The sequence below is a fragment of the Apis cerana genome, linkage group LG1, assembly GCF_029169275.1.
Source record: "Apis cerana isolate GH-2021 linkage group LG1, AcerK_1.0, whole genome shotgun sequence".
Lineage (NCBI taxonomy): Eukaryota > Metazoa > Arthropoda > Insecta > Hymenoptera > Apidae > Apis > Apis cerana.
The window spans coordinates 468,603-495,886 of NC_083852.1; the positions used below are offsets into that span (position 1 = coordinate 468,603).

The 27,284-nt window shown below is 40.7% G+C and overlaps 2 protein-coding genes across 12 annotated transcripts in view; one reads left to right on the top strand and one right to left on the bottom strand.

The window, feature by feature from the left end:
• The window catches only part of LOC107992716 (WD repeat-containing protein 47), a 62,785-nt gene extending 38,108 nt beyond the window's left edge, over nt 1–24,677 (top strand). For 8 of the 9 annotated variants that reach the window (XM_028664345.2, XM_017048750.3, XM_028664344.2 and 5 more), the window contains 5 exons: nt 15,279–15,475; nt 19,850–20,019; nt 20,280–20,587; nt 21,208–21,430; nt 21,543–24,677. In XM_028664345.2, coding sequence (XP_028520146.1) covers nt 15,279–15,475; nt 19,850–20,019; nt 20,280–20,587; nt 21,208–21,430; nt 21,543–21,688 — 1,044 coding nt within the window. In that variant the 3' untranslated portion in view covers nt 21,689–24,677. Of the gene's footprint in view, nt 1–2,675; nt 8,907–15,278; nt 15,476–19,849; nt 20,020–20,279; nt 20,588–21,207; nt 21,431–21,542 lie in introns of those variants that run through there. The other variant, XM_028664347.2, reaches the window with a different exon arrangement.
• Nucleotides 1–27,284, bottom strand: part of LOC107992718 (uncharacterized) — a 196,033-nt gene that overhangs the window by 18,736 nt on the left and 150,013 nt on the right. The gene's annotated exons all lie outside the window — the stretch shown is intronic.

Below are 27,284 nucleotides of genomic sequence, written 5' to 3' on the forward strand. Positions count from 1 at the left end.
CTTTAATTAACACCGAATTCGGTTGTTCGTATCCAATTAAAGTCACTATCGAACCGTGGTGATGGAACAAATTGCACAACTCCAAAGCGCTTCCTGACGCCTTAATGACACGAAATCTTCTATGTTTTTGTTCGTTCATGGAGTACAAAGAAACGGAAAATAAAAAACAAAAAAAAAGAAAAAAGAAACCGAATAATTTTACAACGAAACGCGCTACAACAAATTATTAATTGATTCTAAAAATTTGCTTCGTGCTCGCATTTCTCCTTTTCCTTCCATTTCCACATACGCTTGAATCGTGTGTCAATTAACATTTCTCGTAGATAAGATAATAATTATCTTAACATATTGTTTATATATATATTATTTCCTGAAACGCTCGTTTCAACCCATTTATTGGAATTTCTTTATTCAACGACTATTATCTATCCTAAATTATTCAATACACTTTGCCACATTTTATTATAATCGGTAATTAGTATTACAATACAGTGGTAATTGCTACGAAAACTGAACTAGCAAGGCATTCGTTCCTCGCTGCGCGTTAATCATCGCCGTAATCTCTAATTAGATCCAAACCCTAATTAGATGCTTGTTAAAAATTCCTCCATAGACGGATATATTCATATATTTATATCCGACGTGTAACACAGAATAAACCGAATCGAAGGAAAGGAGAAATTAACGTCGATTCCTTTCAATCTCGGCCATCGACCCGGCGTCCAGGAACACGGGAAGCTTGATTTTCAAACGGTCGAGAACGCGGCTGATGGATGAATCGACAAGTTGCACGACAAGTCATTTTCCGCCGGTCGATCCGCAAATCGGGTCTGATTCCTGAAATCGCGGCTAGCCGATTTACGTTTTGAAACGGCACGTGACGCTCGCTTACTTCCGGGACACGCGATGCGCGCGCACCGATTTCGTGTCGTTCGTGTTCGTTTCGAATCACGGAAACCGTTTTGTCTCTCGTGCTGCGACGTCCAAGATGATTGACCGAAACAGATCGGCGGTACCGTTGCAACAAAAATTGTGTAGACGCGCAAACGCTCGTCTCCGTTTTCTACGTGAACGATTTGTCTGGCCAAATGAGAGAGACGTATATATTATAGACGAGAATTCGTTTATAATCATTGTAATGTAGGAAATAAAAAATATAGCGTGGCTTAATTCTGCTTATTATATCCACAAGATCTATTGTTAATATTCTTCGTTTTGCACGTTGGAAAAAAAGAGAATAATCCTTCGATGCGAAACTTTCGAAACTTTTGAGACTTGATATCGTTTTCTTGCTTCGCTTCGATAACGAGTTAGCTGCATGCAACTCGAGGGGGTGAAAGAGGAAGGGGGACAATAAGTGGTGAGATTCGCGATGAGAAATAAGAATTGAAGGATGGGGAGCGTAAATACGGAAAATAAGGTCAAGTTCGAAGTGGCGTCGTGCAAGGAAATCGGTGATTCACGCGGCGTATATCTAGAAACGAGGGCTAGTGAACCTTGACATTTCCAAAGAATTCTTTTCTACTTTTACTATACTTTACTTGATCTAATTATCCCAGATTACGAAATGTTTAAAACTTGGGAAGAAAATTTTTCTATAGATTTCAATTGAAATTGCAAAAATCCTTTCGATCGCATTTCTGTCTTTTCTTTCTTTCTTTCTTTTTTCTTTCTATATCTCCGTCTGATATCAATTCACGCGATATCGCCTGTAATTACTTTACCCTATTGAATTTCGATATGTCCACATTGAACGGTGTTTCTGTTTAGAATTTTAAACGTCATGAATTATGCGAATGGCTCGTTACCGCGGAATAAGTAAGTACCGCCATAGAAGTGAATATTGATTAAACGATACCATTTAATATAATCGAAGCATCATAAACATGATAGATTCATTAAGTTGAGTGAAACGTGTCTGACGATTACCAAGTATATACACGTATCGATTTATTTTAAGAGACCATTTAATACTCGAATTAAGAGAAATGGAAATTGGACCTGTCTTCATGGCTTGTTAATTAGGTGAAAGTCTTGCGCTTGAACAGCATTAAATGTTTATAATTCAGTGAAATCATATCTTTTCTTTATCGTGTGATTCATCGACCGATTTACTATAATTCTATCCTTTTTGTCGACGATAAGCTTCGTTGACGTCGGTTGTGGTCAAATCTTTAATCAGTCGGAACGATTAACCAGCGTAGAATTTATACAAAGATTTAATACCGCGACATAAAGATAAAATTTAAAGTATGCGTTTAACGTGTTATGCCGTGGAAAGAAACGTAAAAGTATTATTAAGTTTTCTTTAATTTAAAAAGTTCTTAAAAAGATTCTTTAATTACGATATAAATTAATTAAAAAATAGAGAAATTGAAAGAAATTTAAGTATCTAAGACTTGCACTAATAATTATACCAAATCTTATTAAGATAAAATAGGTAAAATAATTTATATAGTAATTAACGTAATGAAATAAAGTAGATAATAATATTTCATTTAAAGTTTTGCAAAATCCGTAATTAGAGATAGAAATGTTATAAATGTTTTCTAGATTTATTAACGATTATTTCTATAATTGTTACATAAAATAATTGTGAAAATATTTTTTTGTTTTTCAAAAAAAAAAAAAAAATAAAATAAAGTAAGGATACTTTGAATTTCAAAGGACAAAAAATTCGCTATTCGTAAATGTCGGTATTTCAGTTTCTACGATTCATCCGAGAGTGCTGTTTTACCGACCACGAGCAAAATCGTTTAATATCTACTCTGCGTTACCCGCTAAGCAGCACCGCGACTTTCGATTTCGTTAGGAAACGAGATTGCGCTTTCCGTAATTCACTCGATTCCGCTCGGATATCATTCTTATTCTCCGAAAATAAATTTGTACGTCGGAATAAAACAATATCATGTTAAGTTTTAACGAATCTTGAAGGAAATGTAGGACAAGTTCGTTGCACGAACGGATACGAGCCCGACCAGGCGGATCTAATAGTCATCAACTTTCTTATAAATTCTTTGTGATTTTCACGAGCACATTCTTTTCTCCCGATCATTCCGCTAACATCTCGTATTTCTACAACAACCGTCAGCCTGTAAATATGTTACAGATCAGCGCGCATCCATGCTGCGATTCGAGGCTCCCGTATAATCGAGTTTACATCGTTCCGAATATCCATTGCATTCCACTTTGTATATATCACCATATCACTGACCAACTTCGTAAAGTAACGACATCTCGATCTCGATAAGTAACTCTACGCCTCGAGCCATCCTCTAGAACGATCGATCAAACGATCCAGAAAATTCTATTCGATCCATTTCCACATTTTCCTAGGCCCTGGTGAAAAATTCCACACATTGAGTGTACATCCAGACGAACATCGTTACGCGAAACGAACGATATCTTTCGGGTTCCGGAACGACCGCGCGGTGAAAACGAGTCCACCGGAAACGATGACTCATTGACCAACAGACGGACGAATCGTGGCCGGGTTTCAATTACGCAACTCGCGTATTTCATCCATCCTTGGGCAGAAAATTCTCCTTATCGAGAATTTCCAACCGAGATAATTGCGGGAGCGTGCGAAGCCCCGCACCTTCGAATTTCCACACGCAGCGTTCAAGTTGCCTCAGTTTTTCGGCCAGAGTCATGGTTCGCGTATCGCGACCGGACGAAAGATAATTACGGTAGTGGCGTGCGCAGGTAAAGCGAAACACACTCGTTCGCTTATCTCGTTTATTAAGATTTTTCGCGAGAGCACACTGCGATCAGTCAGGTAAATATCCTACATTTTTTCACCGGGCAGCGGATGAAAGAGAGAGGAAAAAGGAAGAAAAAGAAACGAGAAGAAAACAGGATGTTGTTGCGCAATACGTACGAAATACGTGTACATGCTCCTCGTCCGATTAGGAGGTCTCAATTTTGTCGCGAGCGGTTGAATTACGACACGATCGAATCGAATAGCCAACCGTTTAATCGAAACCGTCGCGGTTTCTTGGTTCCCGAAGCGAAAAGATCGATATCTCGAGACACGGTGGACGCGCGCCACGGTGCACGATATACGGGGGGGAAAAATGAAGTGGATTTTGCTTTAATTTCCAAGATCGAACACGGGCTCGACCTTCGATTCGACGAGGCAGTGACTAAGACTCGATATCATTGTTCAATTTAATTTTCAACGTGTCACGCCATTCAATTACGATCGGTGTAGAGAGAGGGAGAGAGGGAATAAGCGTTCTCCCGATACATGTGTTACATCGGTGTTTGCATACCTCGAGAATCTATTAAAATTGTTCGCAGCGAAAATATTATTACGGGCACGATACGCGAGCACGCGATCTCCGCGGAATATGAGATTCCTCGGATGTAAATATGATTCGAATTTAAAGTGAATTTAAATTTATAGAAAGCGACAAGGAAAGCAAGATTACGGCTAATAAATCGAAAGTTTAACTTAGAGAGAAAGATTATCGATCACGTTTCTGAATCGATGATAAATATTCATATTGGTAATAAAATAAGTTATTCGTAAACAGATAAAGATGTGGTAGGCAGGAAATAGAATGGTCGGGACGCTGTATTATATTGGTCGCTCTCGACTGCAGCGCTAAATTTTTAAATAGAAAGATAGGAAGGTTTTTAAGGTTATTGGGCAATTATAAAGAGATTGGAAAACATTGGCTTCTTACTCTCGCGACGTGGAAAACGAAATAAAATTGCGTCGGACGTAATAAGGAAGAGGAACGAAAGGAAAGGAAAGAAGCGAAATACCGTACGAGTTTTCATTTTATTTCGTGACTTTTCGTCGTTTCAACGGTGAAACTTGGAACAATGGCGTAATTATTAACATTAGAAAGTCAACACAAATTGTTCAGAGAGACGGTTCATCGCTTTATTTTTAGGAAGTAAACCTCATTATACTTTACAATCCAATTTTATCTCCAGAAAATTAGCAAAATTATCGAAACAAAATTTATATTCATGTATTCGACACAATACTGTCGTAATTCATCAATTTATCTCGAGTCTCTGGCCTTTCACGATATATCTACGCTATAATTTCATTGTCCATAGGAATTCTCCTGCATTTCCTTCTATCGTTCGTGTCTAAAGAAAAAAAAAAAAGAAAAAAAATCGTATCCTCCACTTTCTCTGTACGCTGTTTAAAATCTCTTAAGAATACCCACGCACAGTTTCAGACACACGAGAGATATATCGATAATAAAAGGAATAAGAAGAAATGTGGAATAAAAAAATTTTGTCGCCGAATAGACAGACGCGAAGTAAGATTGAAATTTCTTTTTCTCATCCTGTTTCATCCGAATCGATTAATCGATCGTGGAAAGAACTCTGAGGCAAGGAAGGGTGGGAGGAAGGAAGATGTTTATTACTCGCGCGGCGTCGAAAGTTCATTCTCGTCGAAACGAATGGGGCGGGGAACTCATAGTCGAGCGGATAACACGAAGAGCGAAAAAACGTTTTTCTCGTTTTGGCACGGTGCCAATCGGATATGATCGGCGTAAAAGCGGACGGCCGGATCACGTCAATTTACTTTTCGTGTCGCGCTTGGGAACTTTCTCTGAAATCCGCACGAGATACCCTTACCGATCTCTGCATTCATTCCCTCGTTTTCTCCCGATTTTGACATCCATTTTCGGGGGAAAAAGTTGACAAGTTGATCGATATCGGTGTCGCATTAAAACGGCGACCGTTTCTCGCGGCCACTTTTACTCGAACGAATCGATCGGATTCCTCCGACTTCGACGATCGATCGATAGATCGATTACGCGTCAGAGCGTGTAAAACTAGCAGAGAGACCGTTTAACTCGGGAAAGTGACTCGATCGGAATAATGGAGCCATCCAACCGATCGTTGCAACTTGTTCGATTATCGCCGATCATTGATCGCAATATATAAATCGGCGGCTAGTTTTCCGCGCAATTTCGCTCGAGTCAGAATTATCGGCGCGCGGTTTTCTCCGATCGAATCGTCCACGATCGTTGGACGCCCGTGCAAGCTCGATTTCGAGCGAAAGGAAATCTTGCGCGGGCCACGACACGCGATAGTTTCCCGCTAATAAAAGAAAGAGGAGAGGATTACCGCGAATTATTAACGGAGCGTATCGGAGAAAGCTGGGATGGAAAATTGATCGTGCGCCTTTTAGGATTCCCTTTTCTCGGATGGGGAAAAACTATTCGTAGATGATTCATTTCATCGCCCGCGACAAAAAGAGGATTCGAAGCGAGATTTGAAGATCGATTCGACGCGCGAGCAAGTTTAATTGCTTAATAAATTTCTAAAGATCGACAAAGAATTTGAATATCGTTTGAGTATCGATAAAAGTAGCGAGGAAGCGGTGAATGTATGCAGTTTATTCGCGCGAAGGGGAGGGGAAAAGAGAAGAGAATGAAAAATCATGATCGAGCTCGGGTGGAAAGTTATTTCGCATTAAACTTTTTAACAACGGCTCGTGTTGGCGGTTGAATCAGTTCTTTACACCCACTTGCTTCTTACTTCCTGCGTGTAATGGGCGATGATTTCCCTGAGTGAATTAAAACGAGCTTGAAAGGATGGTCGTAGTGAAAGCGAGGGAGACCGTAGAAAAGGAATTTGGTTGGAACCTTTTAATCCTCTTGTTATCCACGACTCTCTCGCGCGTACCCTCGAGGACGATTTTCTACCGATTATTCTTCAGATCGTTTCGAAATTACTCGCCCCGGTGAAATCCACGATAACGAGATTTAAAAGTTTCTCGTATAAATTATTTATATAACTTGACACATTGATATCGCGATCGATAGTTTTATCGTGATCTTGAAATAGAAAACTATCAAGTTTAATAGAGAGGATAAGAATTTGAAACAGCTCGAATCTCGTGTAAATTGAAAAAACAAATTTTTACCGTTTACAGAGAGAATTCTTCAAAAATATTTTCGAAGTTACCTCGATTGAAATAATTGCACAGAAAATTCGCTGGAAAATTATCCATTATTAATAGTTTCTACGTTTTATTCTGATTTCTGAAGTGAGAATTTGAAGATTACATTAGAGAATTATCAAGTTCAATGGAGAGAACAGGAATTTGAAACAGTTCGAGTCTCGTGTAAATTGAAAAAACAAATTTACCGATTACAGAGAGAATTCTTCAAAAATATTTTCGAAGTTACCTCGATTGAAATAATTGCACAGAAAATTCGCTGGAAAATTATCCATTATTAATAGTTTCTACGTTTTATTCTGATTTCTGAAGTGAGAATTTGAAGATTACATTAGAGAATTATCAAGTTCAATGGAGAGAACAGGAATTTGAAACAGTTCGAGTCTCGTGTAAATTGAAAAAACAAATTTACCGATTACAGAGAGAATTCTTCAAGAAATTATTCGAAATTACCTCGATTGAAATAATTGCACAGAAAATTGTTGGTAAATTATCGATTATTGCGTGAATACGATCTGAATAATTAATTATGGCCACCCACGTCGCGATATCGTCCACGAGCGAAGTCGGCGCCTGTTCTCGCTTCGCGCCGCGGACGCCGAGACGTATATACGTCGGGGATGAGTCGTAGAGGAGGCGAGTGGTAGGGAGATGAAGTTTCAATCCCGCGAGTAGAAGTGGGTCGTTTCTCAACGAGAGGCGAAGTCGCTCGACGAGAACGCGTCGAGTACGCACTCGTTCGCTGTACTCAGTTGAGCACAGTCGTCTCCGATCCGCGATCCACGATCCACCGATCTCTCTCCCCCCTCCGTTTCGTAAAAACAAAAAAGGAAAAAGCATCCACGTTCGTTTCGAGCAGCGCGAATTTCAACGAAAAAAAAAAAAATAAGAAACGAGTCGTCGCGTCGTCGTTTCGAGGAACTCTCTTCCCAAGAAGAGAACGAAGAAGAAGAAGAAGAAGAAGAAGACGAAGTGACAAGTGCCGAGCGGAAGGGAAGAGAGCGAGAGGAAATCCGTGCGCTCCCGATAAACGTGTGCCGCGTGGAAAGTGGTGAAAATCTCGATCCTTTGTTCTCCTCCTTTCCATTTTTAAACGATACGACGCATTGAAACCGAGAAACGCGGGATGAAGGATCATCGAGGGCAAAAGTAGGTAGTAACGCAGGACAGGATCGTAAGATGAAGAAGATCCGCGCGGTTCATTGACTTGCAAGCACTTTCAACCTCGACGCGCAGAGGATTGGAAAGGCTGGTGGAACTCGACATGGGCGACATCCGAGTACTGGATCCAAGGATGGATCCCCGTTTCGAGCTTTCGAAGCAATCCCGGCCCTGGCCCCCGATGTACCGCAGCCACCCGGCAGCGGGAACCGGCAGGGGGCCGTCGTTCTGCTACCGACCCGTGCCCCTCGACGCGATGGCCCCCCAGTGGATCCCGCCCCACGTGGCCGACTACAATTACGTCCCTGCGAGGATAAGCGCGGCCAACTCGAACAAGGGCCGCGACTACTACTACTTGGCGCCGTTGTACAGGAACGCGATGCCACCCCCCCAGCCTATGTCTCCGCTCCAGCTATCCTCGGTCGCCGTCTCGCCGAGGATGATGATGATGGACGCGAGGGGCAGAACGAGGAGCTCGGCCGCGTTGTGCAGGGGCAACGGCCAAGCGCCTGCCTGCACCTGCTCGGTGGGCAGGACGAGGTCGTTGGAGGACGTGAGGAGCGAGGCGAGCGAGTGGGAGGATTATCAGGACGAGAACGGGAATCATTTGCAGAGGAAGAGCTCGAAGAACGGCGGTATGTGCAGGCAGGGGAGGCGGTCGATGGAGAATCTTCTGGACGTGGAAACGGCGGCGGAGCGCGTGCACGAGCCGAGCACGTTCGACAGGGTTGGGGGACGCGGGTGCAGGAAAGCGGAGGATGAGAGGAGGAACGAGAGGCCGGGAAGAAGACGCGGCAGTTACATGGTTTGTTGGATAGATTTTATCCGGGGGCGGAAGGGGTAGATTGGATCGTGACGGGAATTAATTCGACGAGGTGCGAATAATATTTTCTTCGATTAAAGTTGATTATTGTTATTATTATAGGTATATAAAATTACACGCGAGATAGCTAAATGTCAATCGGTTGTTGGCGCGGGATCCCGTTTCTTCTTTTTTCCTGCAATTTTATTAATATTCCAGATCCGTTTCTCTCCACCGTTTATTCTCTATCGAAGTGGCTTTCGTTCGTGCGAGTGGTTCCGGCAAAACTACTTTTACTGGAAACTTCGCTTCGATTTACTCCCCGAATCGGTTGCGCTTATCGCGTTCTCTCCGTACGCGGATAAACGGGTGTTTAAGATTTAATGGAAAGTGTTCCACGAGTTTATCGCTCCAGTTTCTAATGGTTCCAACGCCTGGTTCCGGAAGTCCACGTACGCTCGCCGATAAATTACGCTCGGGAACTAAATCGTAACGGAATGATATGGCTTTGTACAATCGTTCTCCACCTGCTCCTATCGATCAGAAAAACGGAATAATTCTATCGATTTATCTTCGATCTCGCTTGCAACCTACTTTTCAACGTAATCTCTGTTATCGCTTCGGTTACCGATCGGAAGACAGTTCAACGTAACGTAACAATAGGAACAAATAGGAGATATCCAACTTATATTCCCGTCCCGTTCGACGAGATCTTCTCCTCCTAAAATATCGTTATTTTCCAAAGAAAATTTGTTTAATCATTCCGACTTCCTTATAGATCGATCGATCCTTATTAAAATAATAATGAACCATATTGTTAATGAACCGTAATTTTACTTGACCGTGGGTAGAAAGTGTTCCCGATCTGTGACCTCGAGTTAATGCACCGTTACTCGTTCATTAAAGAAAAGAAGAGAGAGAGAGAGAGAGAAAGAAAAAAAGAAATCGATTCCATCATAGGGATCAATGTTCATAGATCGCTTCCGTTCGATCGGGAATCGAAATTCGTCCGTCTAATTTCTCGTTTCAGGCATCGCTGACCTGATCTTCCTTTTAAACGTTTAGAAATTTAATCAACTCGAGGGACGAAATCGTAAATCGAGTTTTTAAATTGTTGATTAATAGACCGTCCGAATGTTGAATTCGGGGAAGCTTGAAATAACACGATAATGAAATCGATGAATCGGAGAGATCCGTGAATTAGATCCGTAAATCGTGAACCGTGGATGATTTGATTCTGATTTTCATCGAGCAAGATCATTCGAGGACAATTAAAACACGGATACTTTCGAAAAAGCATTTTTCTGGTGAAAGTGAATCCGCTAGTTGTGCAATCCGAAGGCGTGAACGAGGACGAGCCGAACGACGCCGGCTTCCGTTTAGAACACGGCTCTCTCGATATTTTTGTTTACGGCCTATGAGATTATGTATGGAAAGTGGAAGTAGCTTATGGAAAAGTAGTCGTTTCGAGTTTAATTATCGTTGCGTTCGTGCGGCACGATTGCAAAAGGCTACGATTATCGATGTAATTATTATCCTTGATTTTCTTCTTTTTTCCCAAAGTGTCCTTCCTATCAATCACATCGAAATGATTTCAATTCGAGCGGTAGAATGATCACGTAAAAATTTTTATATTTAAACTTTAGCTCACGACTTATTGCGTTAGTAATAACTTTATCTAGTAAAGGTTTGCCAATTTTTGCTTATTCAACCAATTTATCTACCCGTTATTCCATACTTTATCAATCACAAATATCTTATTACGGATTATTTCGCACTCTTCACTATTTCGCAAACTTTTTTCAAGTTTTTTGTCGCCTGCATAATGTTTCTTTGGAATAAAATTTTAGCGAGAAAATGACCGTTAGATATTGCTATTAACTCTGCATCAATGTTTTTGCAAGGATGCGCGATAAATATTAAAAATTTAACGCATCCTGGGTGATTTTTATTGCTATCTATGTAGGCCGCAAGGACTTTCAAATTTGTCCACGAATAGGAGAATGGTCGAACCGTGACCAATCCGGTATACACGCGAGTTACATAGTAAACTTCTTAACGCCCGAGGGGGAGCATCGTTTGAACTATTACGTGATCTATCGGTGGAAAGGCCTCTGGTTTGGAAAAAGTATTCTCCGATACCGGTTGTGCCGGCGGTTCGATAAGAACTCGTTGGATTCAAGTGACTTATTAAATTGCTCTTTCTGCGTTCCAGTTTCGTTTCTTTCTTTTTTCTTCCCCCCTCGCGATTTATGGGCAAATTAGTTTCTCGAATACATATCTATTATCTATTCGCGAATAATCCTTTTTCCGTGAATGAATTCGTGAATGAATTACCTGTTTTCCTCTTCGAATGTATTCTCTTGTGCGATAACAGATTTCTTTCTTGCAAAATATTCTACGGATCTCAAATATGGATTTGTTCTATAATTCGTTGGGATATTCCGTATAATAAATAAGAGCGTTGATCATCAGATCTTCAACGATTCGCCTTCAAAAAGTTAACGAGTGACAGTTTTTGTTTTATAAATTTTCATCATTCATCGATTCCGCTTTTTCGCTTTTTCTCACTTCTTAAGCAAAATGATCGACAGCGTGAATTTCGAGCGGTGAAATTCGGTTACACGTGTTTCGAAAGTTCCATTCCTGCGAAAGAAACCCCGCGACACTGTCCACGATACTATTAAGCCTCGTCTCGTATCTTCGATATCCTGAAACAGCCTCGCGTTGAAAAAGTATGTCGCAACCCAGATCCGCGACGCTGGGGACTGGTTTCACCGGAATTCGCCGCATATCCCCTGCATTCTGACGCTCTTAACAATGATTATCCTCGACGATCCATCTGCCCGTCCCAGAGAAAGGCTTCCGTCTCGACCGGTTCCTCGTCAAGAGTGAAAACATTTTGTTCCACCATTTAGTCCGATCTCGTCGTTTTTCCTCGTCTTTTGTGGAAAAATATAGCAAGCTCGATATTTCACTCGCGTTGTAACCAACTCGAAGAGATAATGTTGCGAAGGAATTGATTCTTTCCAGTATCCTTCCACGCTTGGACGTTTCTAACGATCGCGCCAAGATTCTTGTAAAACGATTTTCATCGGGACACGGCTCGTTGGATAGTCCTCGAGGATGCTTGATCGAAGACCTTCGCTGTTTCCTTCGTCAATTAACGCTTTTTTCTTTTTTCTTTCTTTTCTCTGTAGCAAATGTTTCGCGACCCGTTTTCATCGATTATGAATCTCGTAGCATTTAATGGTATCAATTCGTTTTATCATCGAAAGTTGCGGGGAAAAGAAAGCTTCGTTCGTTGGTTGACAATTTGCACGATAATGAATTATTCGTGAAAATTTGAATCGGATGCAACGGAAATTATTTTGAGATCAGCTCGCTCAACGATGCTGAAAAGCTGAACGTTGTACAGGTTTATTTACACACGGGTGAAACTTCAAGTTACCAACTGGATTAATTTCTGCTCAAATTTGTCGCAAAGTGTTGTGGCACGATTTCTCGATTTTCGTCCGGTGAGCGTGTGTCGTTTCGCAATAATTAAAGGAGGAGGTAATCGACGGGTTGAGTGACCCGCCAGCTAGAAACTAGGCTTCAGATCCATTGAAATTGGTTTCTCGGATGGTTTGCTCGCGTCTCGTTTCCGGATCATTAAACATTGTCCGAAAGAAAGCCGAATCGTGGATGAAATTTTTCGCCCCCAAAGAACGGGGGGCCCTGTCCTCGTTGCATCGCCGTTTCTATCCCCGTTTCGAAATGAAATTATTTTCCACGAAAATTTTCATCCATTATTCCGTCTCGAGCATCTCGAAAACGACAGAACGAAATAAATCTACCGCAAAACGGAAATTGCTTGGTATAATAAGAGTTTATTGACAATCATAAGCGTTCGACAATAGCTCGTAAAAGGGGACTTAAAGATTAGATCATAATTGTGTATTCGATTATTTTTCATATTAATTTCTTTTTCGCTTAACGCACTGTTACATACCGTATTAGCGGTTCGCTTATATTACTATTCCCTCGACGAGCACAACACAATACGGTGAACATTGATGGAGAAACGGTGTTCGTGACTAAGCAGCAAGCGTTACTGATGTTCCTCGAAACCGTTCTCCACCTGTCTCGTCCTAGATCTTTCCGATTTTTTTTCACCTCCAGCAGGCCCTCCATTTCGCAAACATCGAAACTTGCTACCGTTCGAACAAGTAATAATCTCGAGATAAAGAACGCCAAGTAAAAAAAAAGAGGGAGGGAGGAAGAGAGAAGAGAAGTATTTTCGAATAAAATTAATGCGAATTCTCGTTTCTTCGACTTTGGAAGTAAGTTTGGAAGTAATTCTTAGAAATCGGTTGAAACAACGGGGGGGATGTTTAGAAAGGTTGTTTCGAAGGTGGCGTAAATCGAACGGAACGAATCGAATCGAACGGAGAGGGGTTATCGCGGGAAATCAAACGTCCATCTCGTTGTGCAACAAAATTATTAGCTGCGTGTAAAGTTAATGGATACAACGCTCGAGAATAATAATCGCCGTTGCATCAATCATATCGTGTCGTCCCGATCCGGTGATTCTTAAACCTCGCCGCGAATCAAAATTTCCCTTTCCTTTGCCATTGTTTACTTTCACAACGATGTTCAACGAACGATAAATCTTTTTTTTTCTTCCTTCCTTTCTTTCTTTTTTTTCGAATCATCCATGTTCCGTAATCGTAATCGAAGGCTAACTCGTTTCAATATCGATCCACTCATCCAGCATGATATTTCCAGAAGGCAAGATAAATAACATATTTCGCTATTTATTAATCCTTTCACCACGAAAAGTGAATATATATATATATATATATATATACAAGTACGTCCAACACAAATATCGAGTAATAAATTATTAAAAGTCTGTTTTCATTGCTATCACGATTAATTATACGAAGTATTTAAACGAATATTTATTTTCTAGAGAATTATCTTCCAAGAATATTACTTTCGTATATCATTCGAGCAGTTTCCACACCGAGAAGAAAAAGTAAACGTAAAAAGAGATCGACGAACGGAAGATAACAGAGATAGAGAGTCGGTTACTCGTTCGTTTTAATTGCCCTTATCTGGAGATAATCGCGGGCGAAGACGTGGTCGAAAGTAAAAGGATAGGGAGGCATGCAAATCATTGCGCAAGAAAGAGCCGCAAAACCATCCGGATTATCCAGGGTTTCGTGCGAGAAAAATTGAAAATTTATCACGGATCTTTTATCTCCCCTCGAACGTTCGTTGTTGCCAACTTTTTCGCAATCGTTGCTACGTCAACTACGTCTAAATCGGCTCGTATGACGTTGTAGGAAATCGAAGGAACAGATATGCAAAACTGGGTTACGACACGATACTTGGAAGATTGTTCGATTGTCCCGGTTGCGGATATCGAACCGTTTCGTTCGACCATTATTCCTTTTTTTCTTTTCCTTCTCTTTATTATCGTATTTTTCTCGAGAGTTGGCTGCTAATTCATCGAGCCGTTAAATAAACCTAACGATCTATCTTCGGAAATGTCAACTCGTACCTCGACTCTTCTATTACCAATCTTCGAATAATAATAATAATAATAATAATAATAATAATTATCGACGAGAGAGAATTTGCGATTAAACTCATCACGGATGATAAACCGCCTCGAGTAGGAAACCTCGAGCGAGGAGGGAATTAGCATACAAGTAAACACGAGTGATTGTGTGTAGAAAAGAGAGGCGTTAGAAATCCTTTCAAGGTCTGACTTTCTAATTCTCCTCGAGTTTTCGTCGCTCGTTACCCGTTCCTCGTATCCCAAGGTACTCGTTCGTTCTTTCGTTCGCGAACGAAAAAAACTGGTTCGAAACGGAAAAGTATATCCCCGAACGAGTCACTTTTCCGAGTCACCAAATCCGTTATATATAATCAAAATGCTTTTCAACATTTAATTAGAAGTTTCGACTGGTTTTCTACGAATAGTCGCAACCAACTGTCCGATAAAATTTTTTATTTTTCCACATACGACATCTCTGGTAACTTTTGAAGCAGTGGAAAGTAGAGGTAACAGAAATATATGTTTCATCGGTGTGATAAAATTCTTTTTAATGGAACCAAGGAGTAAGGTATCCAGAAATTATAGATGAAAAATCTCGAAATATGTAATTTCGAAGTGCGAGTACGACAAGTGTTATTTAAAATACGTTATGTGGAACCGGTTGAAATTTTCGAGTTATCGAAGTATTACTATGTTTAAGACGTTGAAATCTTAGATATCTATGATTATTAATTTTTTGAAATGTTATTATTTGTATCGAATCGGCGCATTCTCTTGCGTCGTAACAATTCACGAATTGAATTCGATTTCGATCTCGTTCGCAGCAAGAACCGAGGCCGGAACTCGATGCAAGTAACGGAAGCAGCAACGGCGGAAGGCCAAGATTCGTCCCTGTGACGGCGCTCGAGGACGTCCAAGCTGTACGATGCGCGGAATTCCACCCCCATGGAAAATTGTACGCTGTGGGATCTAACTCGAAGACGCTGAGAATATGCTCCTATCCAAAGCTTCACGATGTCAGGTAATCCTTTCTTTAATTCAATCGTGATCGATCCATCTTCATCCCACGATTTTCACTCTTGAACTTAATCTCTTTTTAAATATACGCTTACTTTTCTCCTCCATTCTCTTTCCGTTCATTCGCCATTATTTATTCGACGAATTAACCATCGACTTTCTTGCTCTTATATATCTATAAAACCGTTCGTCTCTAACGAACGCGTAATTTAAAATCCGGAGAGCAATTTGGAGGAAATTGTAAAAAAATGTAAATGCGTAGAATCAGGGTATTTTTTTTTTCTTTGCATCTTTTTTCTGAAATTTAATCAAATTGGATTCGTATACGAGGATCGAAATGAGGCGAGGAGAAATCTTTCGAAATTTATATCGATAATTTACAAGATTAAAGTTTGTATTATGGATGATTTATTTTATATTTATGCCGTATATAAATTTATTTATTCTTTATTACCGGGTAGCAGGTATTTACGACGCTAGACTCATTCCACTTTACCGTTTTACCAGTAGTAATTTGAATTATATTTCTTTGCATGACCGAATACAATACTCGCAGTGATGCATTTTACATATGGGTAGAAGAGATACGCGATCCTGTTGCAAAAGAAGAAAATAGAAATCGACGTGGTATCATTCGCGTGCTATTTACGAGCGTGTTTCGATCGTACGCGAATCGTCGTCATCTTTGAGGCGCGTTTAAATTCGCGCCGAGCGGACTAATTTTACGCAAGCGTGCTGGCTTAACGAACGACGAAGGCCTTCATACCAAACGGAGCATTCCTCGATTCCTTCGCGCGAGATTCTCTTATTGTTCGCAATCGCGATTCGATCTCTCTTTCTCTTATTCTTCCCCTCCTCCCCTCCCTGCACTTCCATCCATTCCGTTCTCTTCGGTTACCTCTGAACGAATTTCATTTAAGATTCTTTAACCAGAACCGTGAAATCATCATTACGCGTTGTAAATAATAACCATCTCTCGGATTCTTAATTCTGTAATTGATACAATTATATTTAATTGAAATTATTTTTCTTTTTTCTTTTTTATGAAAAAGTTCTAGAAACAGGATTCTCAACGCTTGTTTCTTTTTTATTTCAATATTCCATCCACCGATCGTGATACTGATATTTCGCAATTTGAAAAAAAAAAATTAGAAAATATCTTGCGTTATCTTGATTCCCCTAATATAGATTAATAATAATAATGGAAACGACGAAATAAATTAATTTTCTCGAACGAATCGTTAAAAAAGACGTTCTATTTATTTTATTCGTATAATAAACGTATAACGGCAGATTGGATTACAGATAAAAGCGTTGCTCGCTATATTAGTTTTATTTATCTCGTCAAATTTTCTATTCCAGTTGAAATGAAAGTTCAGGATTAGTTCTAATTTTTTTTTCTTTTTTGTTTTTTAAATCGTCGCTCTATTTCTACTTTTTTCGATATCAAAATTCATTTTAAAATCAACAACTTTCCGTTACGATTCGTCACGATTCTTTGATCCCTTTTGATAGATGGACAATCTTTAACCGATATCTGACATTGAACTTGTAAATTTATATACAAATATCGGTCTACAGTGTTAATAGCTTCGATATATTCCCGCATAAAACTATTCTCAAACGATGGATCGTGAGGATGAAAGCGAAGTGAAATACCTCGAGTCTGGAGTATATTTCAACATGGGGTCGTGAGGAGTCGTGACTCTTTAGATCTTGTCTCTAGAGAGATGATCTAACAGTCGTTAGGATAATTCTCACAAAGTTTACACTCGCTAAAAAATGACGCACCAGTGAGTCCAGTTGTTACGTTACGCGTTAAGATTAATATTTACAACGAGGTGAAAGTAAAAAGCGAGGTATGGGGCAAAGGGAAGTTAGATGAACGGAACGAATGTAAATTAAGAAAATTTTCGTCGGCAGAATACTCGTTGTTCCTAGTTCTACGCACAAGTTGTAATAAAAGTCTTGCAACGAATGGAAGAACACGCGAGTCTCGTTTAAAAAAATTTTTCTTCCCTGTAATTCTACGAGTAATCCAGAATGATAGTTGTTGGCGACAGTTTAATTTCAAACTCGTAATAGAATCGAAAAGAAAATCTTTTTTTACGACGTAATGCTAAGTTACGAAGACAAGGAAAAATTGATCGTTGGAAAGTCGTCTGATCGCTCAATTATCATCTATCTAGGATAATCATGTGGATTATCGATTTTAATAACGTAATATACGAGCAACATGTGTTGTTAATTTTAATTGAAATAACTTTTCCTAATTTGCTAATGAGATAGAAAATATACAGTCTTTCTTTAAACTCCTTGTAAACTAACGACATTTCAAATTTCTTATAATTTCTTATTATCCATTAAGAAATACTTTTAAATAAATGTCAAGTCTTAAATACTCGGACAAAGCCTTTCTCAACTACTCTTTTCCTCGACGTCGCCTGTCGAACCATTTCGATCTACCCCGGAACTTTCCTCGAAACACAAATTCCTCGATTACTCAGCCGCTTTCTTCCATCTCTATAATCGCAGAACGTCCACTAGAAATTTTTCCATCCGTGCAAATTATAATGAGAAAAAAGAAGAGGAGGAGGAGGAAAAAAAAGTGTCAGTGAGAAATCTATCGTTTCATTCGTCAAGGTATTCGTGTTTTTTCGCACTGTTCATTCGACACTTATCCGTTTCACACACTGTTTCTCCCTCTCCGGTGTAAATTGGAACGTGATAAACTCGAGATGTTGTGACAGCGGTTGATCGATAAGGGAAGAGCCGTATCTCTTGGTTTTTCAGAAAAACGGTACGCCAATTTGATGCGGTTTCTCGCCATCGATCCCATTTTTTTGAAATATCTAGGGAAAAAGCAAAAAGAACTAAGATTCTTTCTAGTAAAAATAATATGCTTTTCTTTTATTTTTTTATTTTTTCTTTCGGAATCAGATGAATTTAAATTTAAATTTTTCCATCTAAATTTCACTTATGTATGAAGCAGTTCGGTGTAGAAATATAGTTTGAAAATTTAACAATTAAAAAAAGATTATTAACCGAATTATTTTCTCTTATTTAAAGAAGCAATTGAAACTGTAATTAACTTTCATTAGAAATTTTACTCTTCGCAGTTTGTCATCTTTTCCCTTTCATAAGTTTTTGCTTTTGTTAAAATGTCGTTGCAACAAGTGGATCATGCTTTCCTCTTTCGGATGGAGGCTTAAAAATACGAAAACACTTTCTGAAAAGAGAGTGGAAGAAAAAAGAATCCTCCGTCGTGTTACGCTCCTCCTCGAAGAACGAGTTGCAAAACATCCACCCAGCGATTCCAGTTTATCATAATTGCAGTTTCACCGGAGATAGGCCGCAATTTTGCATGTTGCTCCATCACCGCGGATTCACCGTGAACGCCTTCGACCGAGCCAACAGTTTCCTCCGACGTTGCTCTCCAATCTTTGGAGAAAGTAACACGCGTTACGATTCTAATGGACCAATTGAAAATCCCCCCATCGAATCCTCTCGAAGCCGAGATCGAGTTGTTGGCCCGCCGATAATTTCGAACACGCGATCTTCTTCTTCTTCGCGTGTTCTTTCCACGGAAGAAGAAAGTGAAAAGATCTGTGCCAGGGGAGGAACGAGGAGTCGAGGGGATCGAGATCGATTTTGAACGGGCCAACAACCTCGAATACGAAAATAATACGCGATATCGCATTGAGAGAAAACTTGCAACTAGTTAATTAAAAGGCTGGTGGTGTGAAAGCTGGTGTTGTTTGCTCCTGTTTCGACAATCGTATCGACGATCGAGGATCTCTCCCTCTCCCTCGTTTCCACGGCCGAAACGCGATCTCCGCGGATGGATGTTGTTCAATTAAGGACGGCGCGCAATCGGATGGGAACGAAGAAAGAAAACGAGGTTGAAGGAAAGTGACGCATGAGAACTAGGGAGGGTGCCACTCTTTTCTCGCGAGTTGGATCGTTGTCGATCGTTCGAGTTTCTTCTTCTCCGTCGCTTTACTCGTTTGTGGGTCGAGATAAATAAACGATACGCGCGAAATAGAATAAAATTTTCTCCGAGTAATTGGCGACGAAATAATTTAAATACACATTTTCTACGAAACGTCTCTTCGGGAAGAAATTTTTTTCTTTCTTTTCTTTTTCTTTCGAATCGATATCTCCGATCGACGCTTCAAATTTTCTACCGTCGAAATGGAAAGCTGCGGATGAACAAGAGTGAAACGCAATTCGCAGTCCACGTGATCCTTATTTATTAGTTGTTTTGCCGGTGATACTTGAGCGGTGAAATGGAACAGGCGTGTTACTCGATCGCTCGATCGAGAAACAAATGAAAGAAATACGCGAAAAAATGGATAATTCGATGATCTCGTTTCAGGGAGGATCACCAGACGTATCAGCCCACAGTTCTCTTCAAGAGAACGAAGCACCACAAGGGCTCGATATATTGCCTCGCGTGGACCCCGGATGGCCAGTTGATGGCGACTGGAAGCAACGACAAAACTGTCAAATTGATGCGCTTCAACGCCGATACATCAAATCTCGAAGGTAATTCCATCTATCCGGAGAGATTAAAATCACCAACGGTTAAAAGATTTCACATCCTTCTTTCTCTTCCAACATTTTTCACCCACTGTCCCACTAACAACGACCAGTATATTTCATCGTATCGATCTGCCGCATACTTGCTCTCAAAATAGCCGTCATTTACTTCCTACTTGTCCTCTACCACTATAATTCTTGCGTGACGTGACTCTTTGAAAAAAGAAAAACCTTGTTCCTTTGATTGCACGACTTTTTCGTTTCAGGTCAAGAAGTGGAGCTTACGATGCACGATGGCACGGTTCGCGATCTGTGCTTCCTGGAGGATACCTCGAACAAGTCGAGTTTGCTGATCAGCGGCGGTGCCGGCGATTGCAAGATCTACGTCACCGATTGCGCCACCGGCACCCCCTTCCAGGCGCTGAGCGGTCACAGCGGACACGTGCTCACCCTGTACAACTGGGGAGGCGCGATGTTCGTGAGCGGGTCGCAGGATAAAACGGTCAGATTTTGGGATCTTAGAACGAGGGGGTGCGTGAACATGGTGACGCCGGCCACGGTACCTGGCAGCAGGGTTAGTTCAGTTCCACGTCGAAGGAACGTCTTTCTTATTTTAGAATCCAAAATCCCAAGGATTCGAAGAGCGCACCAATTCGAAAAGCTTTTCATCTCTGATTGACAAAAAATATTCGAAGATATCTATTTGTCGATCGCTCTTCGTTTCTCCACTTCAGATCCATCGACTAGTGTTTCTTTAGGTTCTCGATTTCTGTCCTGTCATCGGCCCCGATTGGAGGAATTCTTTCCAATCCAATGTGTATATACAATATTATATATATATATATATAGTATAAAGTAAATAAGATAAATGAAATAAAATAAATCGATGCGGAAAGGGTTTCTGTAATTCACAGCCAGTATCCAGCATGCATCGACGACGACATCGACTTTTTCGTTGTTTAAGTTTCGTTTTTCAGTTCTACGTCCGATAAATTTTCGACCCACGTTTTTCGAATCGCACCGATCATCGCTCTCCTCCCCCCTCACACGAGCCTCACGTTTCTACACGTCTTTCTAGTTCGCATCTGCTCTATCTACTTTCATCCAAGGATCGAATTTTTATCGGACGTACACGAAAAGAGGGTGGAACGGAATCAGTATCGCGTGTCTGATCAGCATTTGATCCCGTTGCAGGTCGGAAGTCCGGTAGCGGCGCTCTGCGTCGATCCGTCGGGACGTCTTCTGGTATCCGGCCACGAGGACAGCAGCTGCGTCCTCTTCGACATTCGGGGTGGCAGAACCGTGCAATGCTTCAAGCCTCACGCCGCTGATATCCGAAGCATACGTTTCTCCCCTTCGGCTTACTACTTGCTCACCGGCGGTTACGATAACAAGCTCGTTCTAACCGATCTGCAAGGTAAATTTTTCTCGTTGCTCACGCTTTGCTCTCGGATTTTCCCGAATAATTACCTCTTATCTATTTTTAATTAAGGAACTAATTTGTTAAAATTTGTTAAAACATTTCGCAGGTGATTTAACGATGCCGTTACCCAGCGTGGTCGTCGCCCAACATCAGGACAAAGTAATATCGGGACGATGGCACCCAACGGAATTCTCGTTCCTCAGTACTTCCGCTGACAAGACAGCAACACTGTGGGCTCTGCCACCTGTTTAGACGGACAAACGTCGATGGCACGCGTTTGTTTCTTACTCGTAAACACTTTTTTCAGGAACAATCGCACTTGTTACACCGTATCGATCGCGATCGTTCGTCCCTTTTTCTCCCTCGTCAACGATCGATCGTAGCATATCGTAATATAATTTTGACTCGATGGAACGAAGCGAATTTGTGAATCTTTCTTTCTTTCTTTCTTTTTCTTTCTGTTTCGATCTTTTTAATTCGAGAGAGAAATCCGGAAAATATGGAAAATCGGGTACCGGGGGAACGAACGATCGTGAATCGTATCGAGCGAAGCGTTATTAAATCAGGAAGAAAAGTTCTTTTTTTTTTCACGTGTTCACGCATAATTCAACCATGACCAATTAAAGTTTCCTGAAACACGTTGAACGCGAATCAAAATGCCGCGCGTGTGAGAAACAATTAAAACCGCGCAAAGGAACATTGTTAACGGTGTTATTAAGTAAACGTTACACGCTTCGAGAGCCTCGGATGAGAAGGAGTGAAAGTGCATTTTCGCGTAGAGACGATGCAGTGTCGAGCGTTCTAGGCGTTAACCATTTATTGACGACGAGTCATCGTCTAAGTAGGAATCATAAGACTGCGGAAGAACCGGCAAGGAAACTTCGTCATCGCAAGTATTTACGAGTCACGATGGTGAGACGTATGTGTATTACTTACATCGTATACGAGAACGAGGGACATCCCAGTTTTTATTTCGAAAACTATTCTCGAGAGCGCAGAAACTATCGTGAGCGTATTTCTTTATCGATGATTACCGCGTACCATTTGTCTTCTCCGTTTTTTTCTCTTTTTTTTTCTTTTTTGTATAGAATTTCTTTTCGCGATCACGTGTTTTGTCCCGGTGTACCTTCAGTAAGTATGAAAAGTATTCACACACGTTGACTAATTACAATTAAAACGATTTATATCATAGTTATCATATCCCTTTTAAAGTATTTAAACGAAATATGTAAAAATATTTCTTCCAAATCGATATTTGTTTTTTTTTCTTTCGTTACATTTTACAAAAATTATCGATAAATTGAACGTAATACACGGATACTTATTCGATTTCTTTTGCAACATTAAAATATGTGTAAGAAGCATTTTTTTTTTTACAAATATCGATATCGATAAATATGATTGTATAATGTTTTAATTGTAGTCGTTGTGAACAACTTTTTCTTACTCGCTGTACATTTAGCATAGAGTTAAAACACGATAATCACGGGAAACAAAAACAAAAAAAAAAAAATATTCCCGATAATAACGTAATCACCCTTTGTAATTTTTAGATTCTGAATGCTCTCTTCCTTTTACTCGATACTTTATTACTTTACGTTGCAAATATTTCTTTTAGAATTATTCGTGAAAAAAATACTTGTAAATTTTACTTACCCATTTTGATTGGCGATTCCATCCGCTTGTGTGTGTCTGTGTGCGTATGTTTTTTTCTTTTCTTTTTTTTTCTATTTCATCTTCTCTCATTTGCGTATTAGCCGTATAACAATTATCGTTTTTCTTTTTTTTCTTATTTAAGGATTTTTCCTCTTTTTTTCTTTTTTTTTTCTTCTAATTTAAATCGTTTGAAGCGTTTCTTCCCACCAAATCGTCGTCCCTGTCTTATCGATCCCCCGAAGTTACGCCAAATATTCGCATATTACGCATATTATAATAATATAAATACCTATCTCATATTAAGAGGAACAAGATATACGTACGCTCATTATTAATCGCTATTTTTTACCAAGAGGATAGGACGAGATTCTCTCTGCGAGCGTCGAAGAAATATAAGGGAAGGAAGGCTCCTCGACGTTCCGAGAACGTCGCGAGAACAAAGCTAACACGTGACAAGCCACGTTCACACCACGAGGGAAGGGTGTTAATATAGGTTTACGTTGTCGCTTGTCGCAATCGCCAAAGCTGTGTGAAAAATCCCTGGAAAATAAAGGGGAAAGGGGGAGAAAGTGTCGCGCTGCTCGATAGATACGCGAGCGAACGAATCGCATTTTTTCCTTGTACATACGTAAACGCACGATTTCTTCGAGCTATTCGCACGATCGGAGCAAGCGTTAGTCGTCTCTCTCCTTTTGTTCTCCATCCTCGAAACGGTGTCGACGACGACGAGTATCGTTCGTGTTTCTATATCGGTCGTCATCCGTTCATTCGCATCCAGCAATCGAATCTAAGCACGTTAAAAGCCTCTTTCCATGCACACACATATACGCCCCGATATACACGAAGAGAGTTGCGGAAGAGAAACAGGAACCGAATTGTGAGAAGCAGCGATAACGAGGAAAACGATAATAAAACACGGAGACGCCGAGACGTTTGATCGATCTGATTGCGCGAACGGTCGAAGGGAAGAAAGCGTGGTCGAATGATTTGAGCGATGGCAGAAGTGGTTTCGTTCCCGCATGCATGATGCCGCCTTAAGATCGAATGGAGAATCGTTTCGTTTCGTCCGAAATGAGTAAGAACGTGTTATTCTTCGCGATCGATCGTGATCGAGATGATCGTCGGGATAAAGAAAACGAAAACGAAAATGTCCGCGAGCATCTGCTTTCGTGTAGCAATTTGTCGTGCCTTCTGTCGTGACTGCTTTCGGCGATTCACACACTTATTTTTATATTTTTCGCATCCTCCTCCTCCTCCTCCTCCTCCTCCTCTTCCTCATCCGTTTCTATCTCAATCCTCTCTCTCTCTCTCTCTCTCTCTCTCTGCCCTTACCGGTTTCAGATATTAAGAATCAAGACAATTCGACGATTCTAAATATAATCCTTCACCCCGTCGAATTCTCGTAAAAAACGCTAAAGTAAAGGAAAAAATCTCTTCGCTATCTCGTACGATAATTACCGTATTATAATATAAATATATATACATATGATATACATATAGCATAACTTATAACTTTGTACTTTTCCTGTAGATACGACATAATACTGTCACGTCTAATTTAAACAATAAAATTTACGTTATTAAACCGTGTTATTTTTATCATCGACTGCGAGAATCGTTAATAAATGCGTAACCTTAAAAATACATCCGTAGCGAATTAATTCTTGGACCAAAGGCAAGCAATCGAGCAAGTTAATAGATCCATTGATTTTTAAATAGAGGATTAACCTTCCTCCCGAGTGTCGAGAGAGGATACCTGGATCGTCGATTTTTCGAAAATTTCCCATAATAACCGGGCAATCATGCAATCTTCCACCCGCGCTCTTTTTACACGAGTTTGCCCACGGTAATTACGCCACGGAATTCCATGGAGCCGGCGCCGCTCCAGTTTACGAAATTTCAAATGGACAGAGGATTTTCGAGGACCATTCTCGCATCCTTAGGGAAAATTGGAAAGAATTTTTATAACGATTCCACGCTAAGATCTCTCTTCTCCAAACGTACTTTACTTTAATAGGTGTTGGAAAACGGCCAGTCGGGGATAGAACGTTGAAAACGTTCGGAGAGAGAGGCAGCCATGAAACTCTTTCGAGATTCGTCGAACTCGGTCTCTCTGTCGGTTCGCAAATATCCTTGGAAATCGTGACCGCGGGCTAAGGATAACCCTAATTGATGGGGCGCCAATGGATACGTTTCCCTTCTGTTGTTCCACCACCACCTACGATTCTCCTATCCTCTGGCTGGAGGATCCGCGCATCCGCCACGTTGCACAGACTCGAGGAATGCCCCCCGAGCTGGCTTCGTTCCGTGGTAATGTTACGTTTTTTGGACGCAAGAGACGGGAGAGACACTGCCACCCCGGGCTGTGCGATTCGAAGACAATCTAACCACCATCGAGGAAGCGAAGAGAAAAAGAAGAAGAAGAAAAAAAGGCGAAACGAAGTTTTTCAAACTCGTCCCTTATCCTATTTTATTTATTTTCGCGAGGATTTTATCTGTATAATTTTTTTGCAACTCTCTCTCGAGAGACCTTTTCTCTCGTTTCGCCTAGCCCACAAATTTCGATAATTACGTCGTACGAAATAAGATATAAAGATGAGGATGATAGAGAGAAAGTGAAAAGGTTGTAACAACTGGTGGCTACCTAATGTGCCTCGAAACGAGGAATTTAAGAATTTAAGAATCGTCGCCCATAAATTATCTTATTAAAGGGACAAGAGAGAGAGAGAGAGAGATCGAAAACAAGGAAATTCTAAGAGAGAGAAGATAATAGAGGTGAGTAATTGGCACGTGCCGGCGAACGGCCGCGTAGGGAAGTTTCGAGGGAAAATTGCGTTTCGATATGTAATAATAATAATCGAGCGGTCACGGTTCCGGGAAGATGATTCGTTGCGCGTTTCGTTCCGCTGATAGAGGGCTCGCAATTAAAAGAAGGGAGGGAGCCGAAGGATACCGTGACCGAAATCACGGAACGCGGATGATGATTTCCTCCGGTCGACACGAGCGCATATCGTTTCACCGTGTTTTAATGGAAGAGGAGTCGCGATGCATTAGGCTAATCGCACCGTTAAATAATTCATCGGGTATTCAAATTAATAACGTATCACGGGAACGGCTCCTCGACTGCAGGGATTGCTTTGTGCGTATACTCTATCATTTCTTCAGCGGTTCTCCACCTCGCTTTTTTCAAATACGTTTCGTATTTCTTGAATTTATAAGGAACTTGCCGCCGCTTGATAATTTTTCCTCTCCCGTTTTTCCATTTCCGTTCCATTTTCAATTCCATTTCTCGTATTTCTCCTAATTTTTGGTTATCGCTCGATCGATAATCAATGGAACGAGAGAACTGTCAAACAGACGAATTTATCGCGATTACATTCGATAGAGACACCTTCTTTCTTCGCCGCGTTGCGTCGAGGAACGAAAAGAGGAGAGGCAACGTGCGCACCTCTGTGAGGGAAGATCGCATTCAAATGAGGAAAGGAAAACGAGAAGGGGGATTTCGAAAAAAACAGCGAAAGAAACGAAAAGAAGCGTGTGCGATCATTCTCGGAAGAGCGAGTCCTTTGGGGCCGGGGCATGATGACGATAATAATAATTTGAATCGTGCCCACTTAGCATACGTGTAATTTGCCGCTTAAGATGATTCCGTCATCGTTCCATCCTTTCCCTCTCTCGGTCGGTAAACGGCCGCCTAAACGACGAAACCAGAAATTCGTAATGATCGGGGGTCGAGGCCAGGGGCAATTGTCCAGAGACAACGGTCATCTGGCGAGAATGAAACGCATAGATGGAGAGATTTCAATGAGCGCAACCAGCGCATTTCGCATATTCTTTTTTTTTTTTCGCCTGCTTTTTTCTTCCTTCGGTTATTAATTAACGAAGGTATTATTGAATGACGATCGACATTTTTGAGAAATATGCAAAGAGACGACAAAAACGGGGAATGTTTAATTGAATTGGTATCGAAAAAAAGTGAGGCCGACTAATGAGACGTAGATTGTCATGATTTAAAGTAATCTTGCAATTTAAGAGGGGTTTTTTTTTTTTTTTTTTTACGCTTCTCTGGCGCATTAGAAATTCAACTTTCTTTCTTAAACGAATTATTACATTATTATAACGGAGGACCGAAAAAAAGACGAAATCACCGGTGAAAGAATGTAATTATCGGGATTAAAATACGGGGAAACAC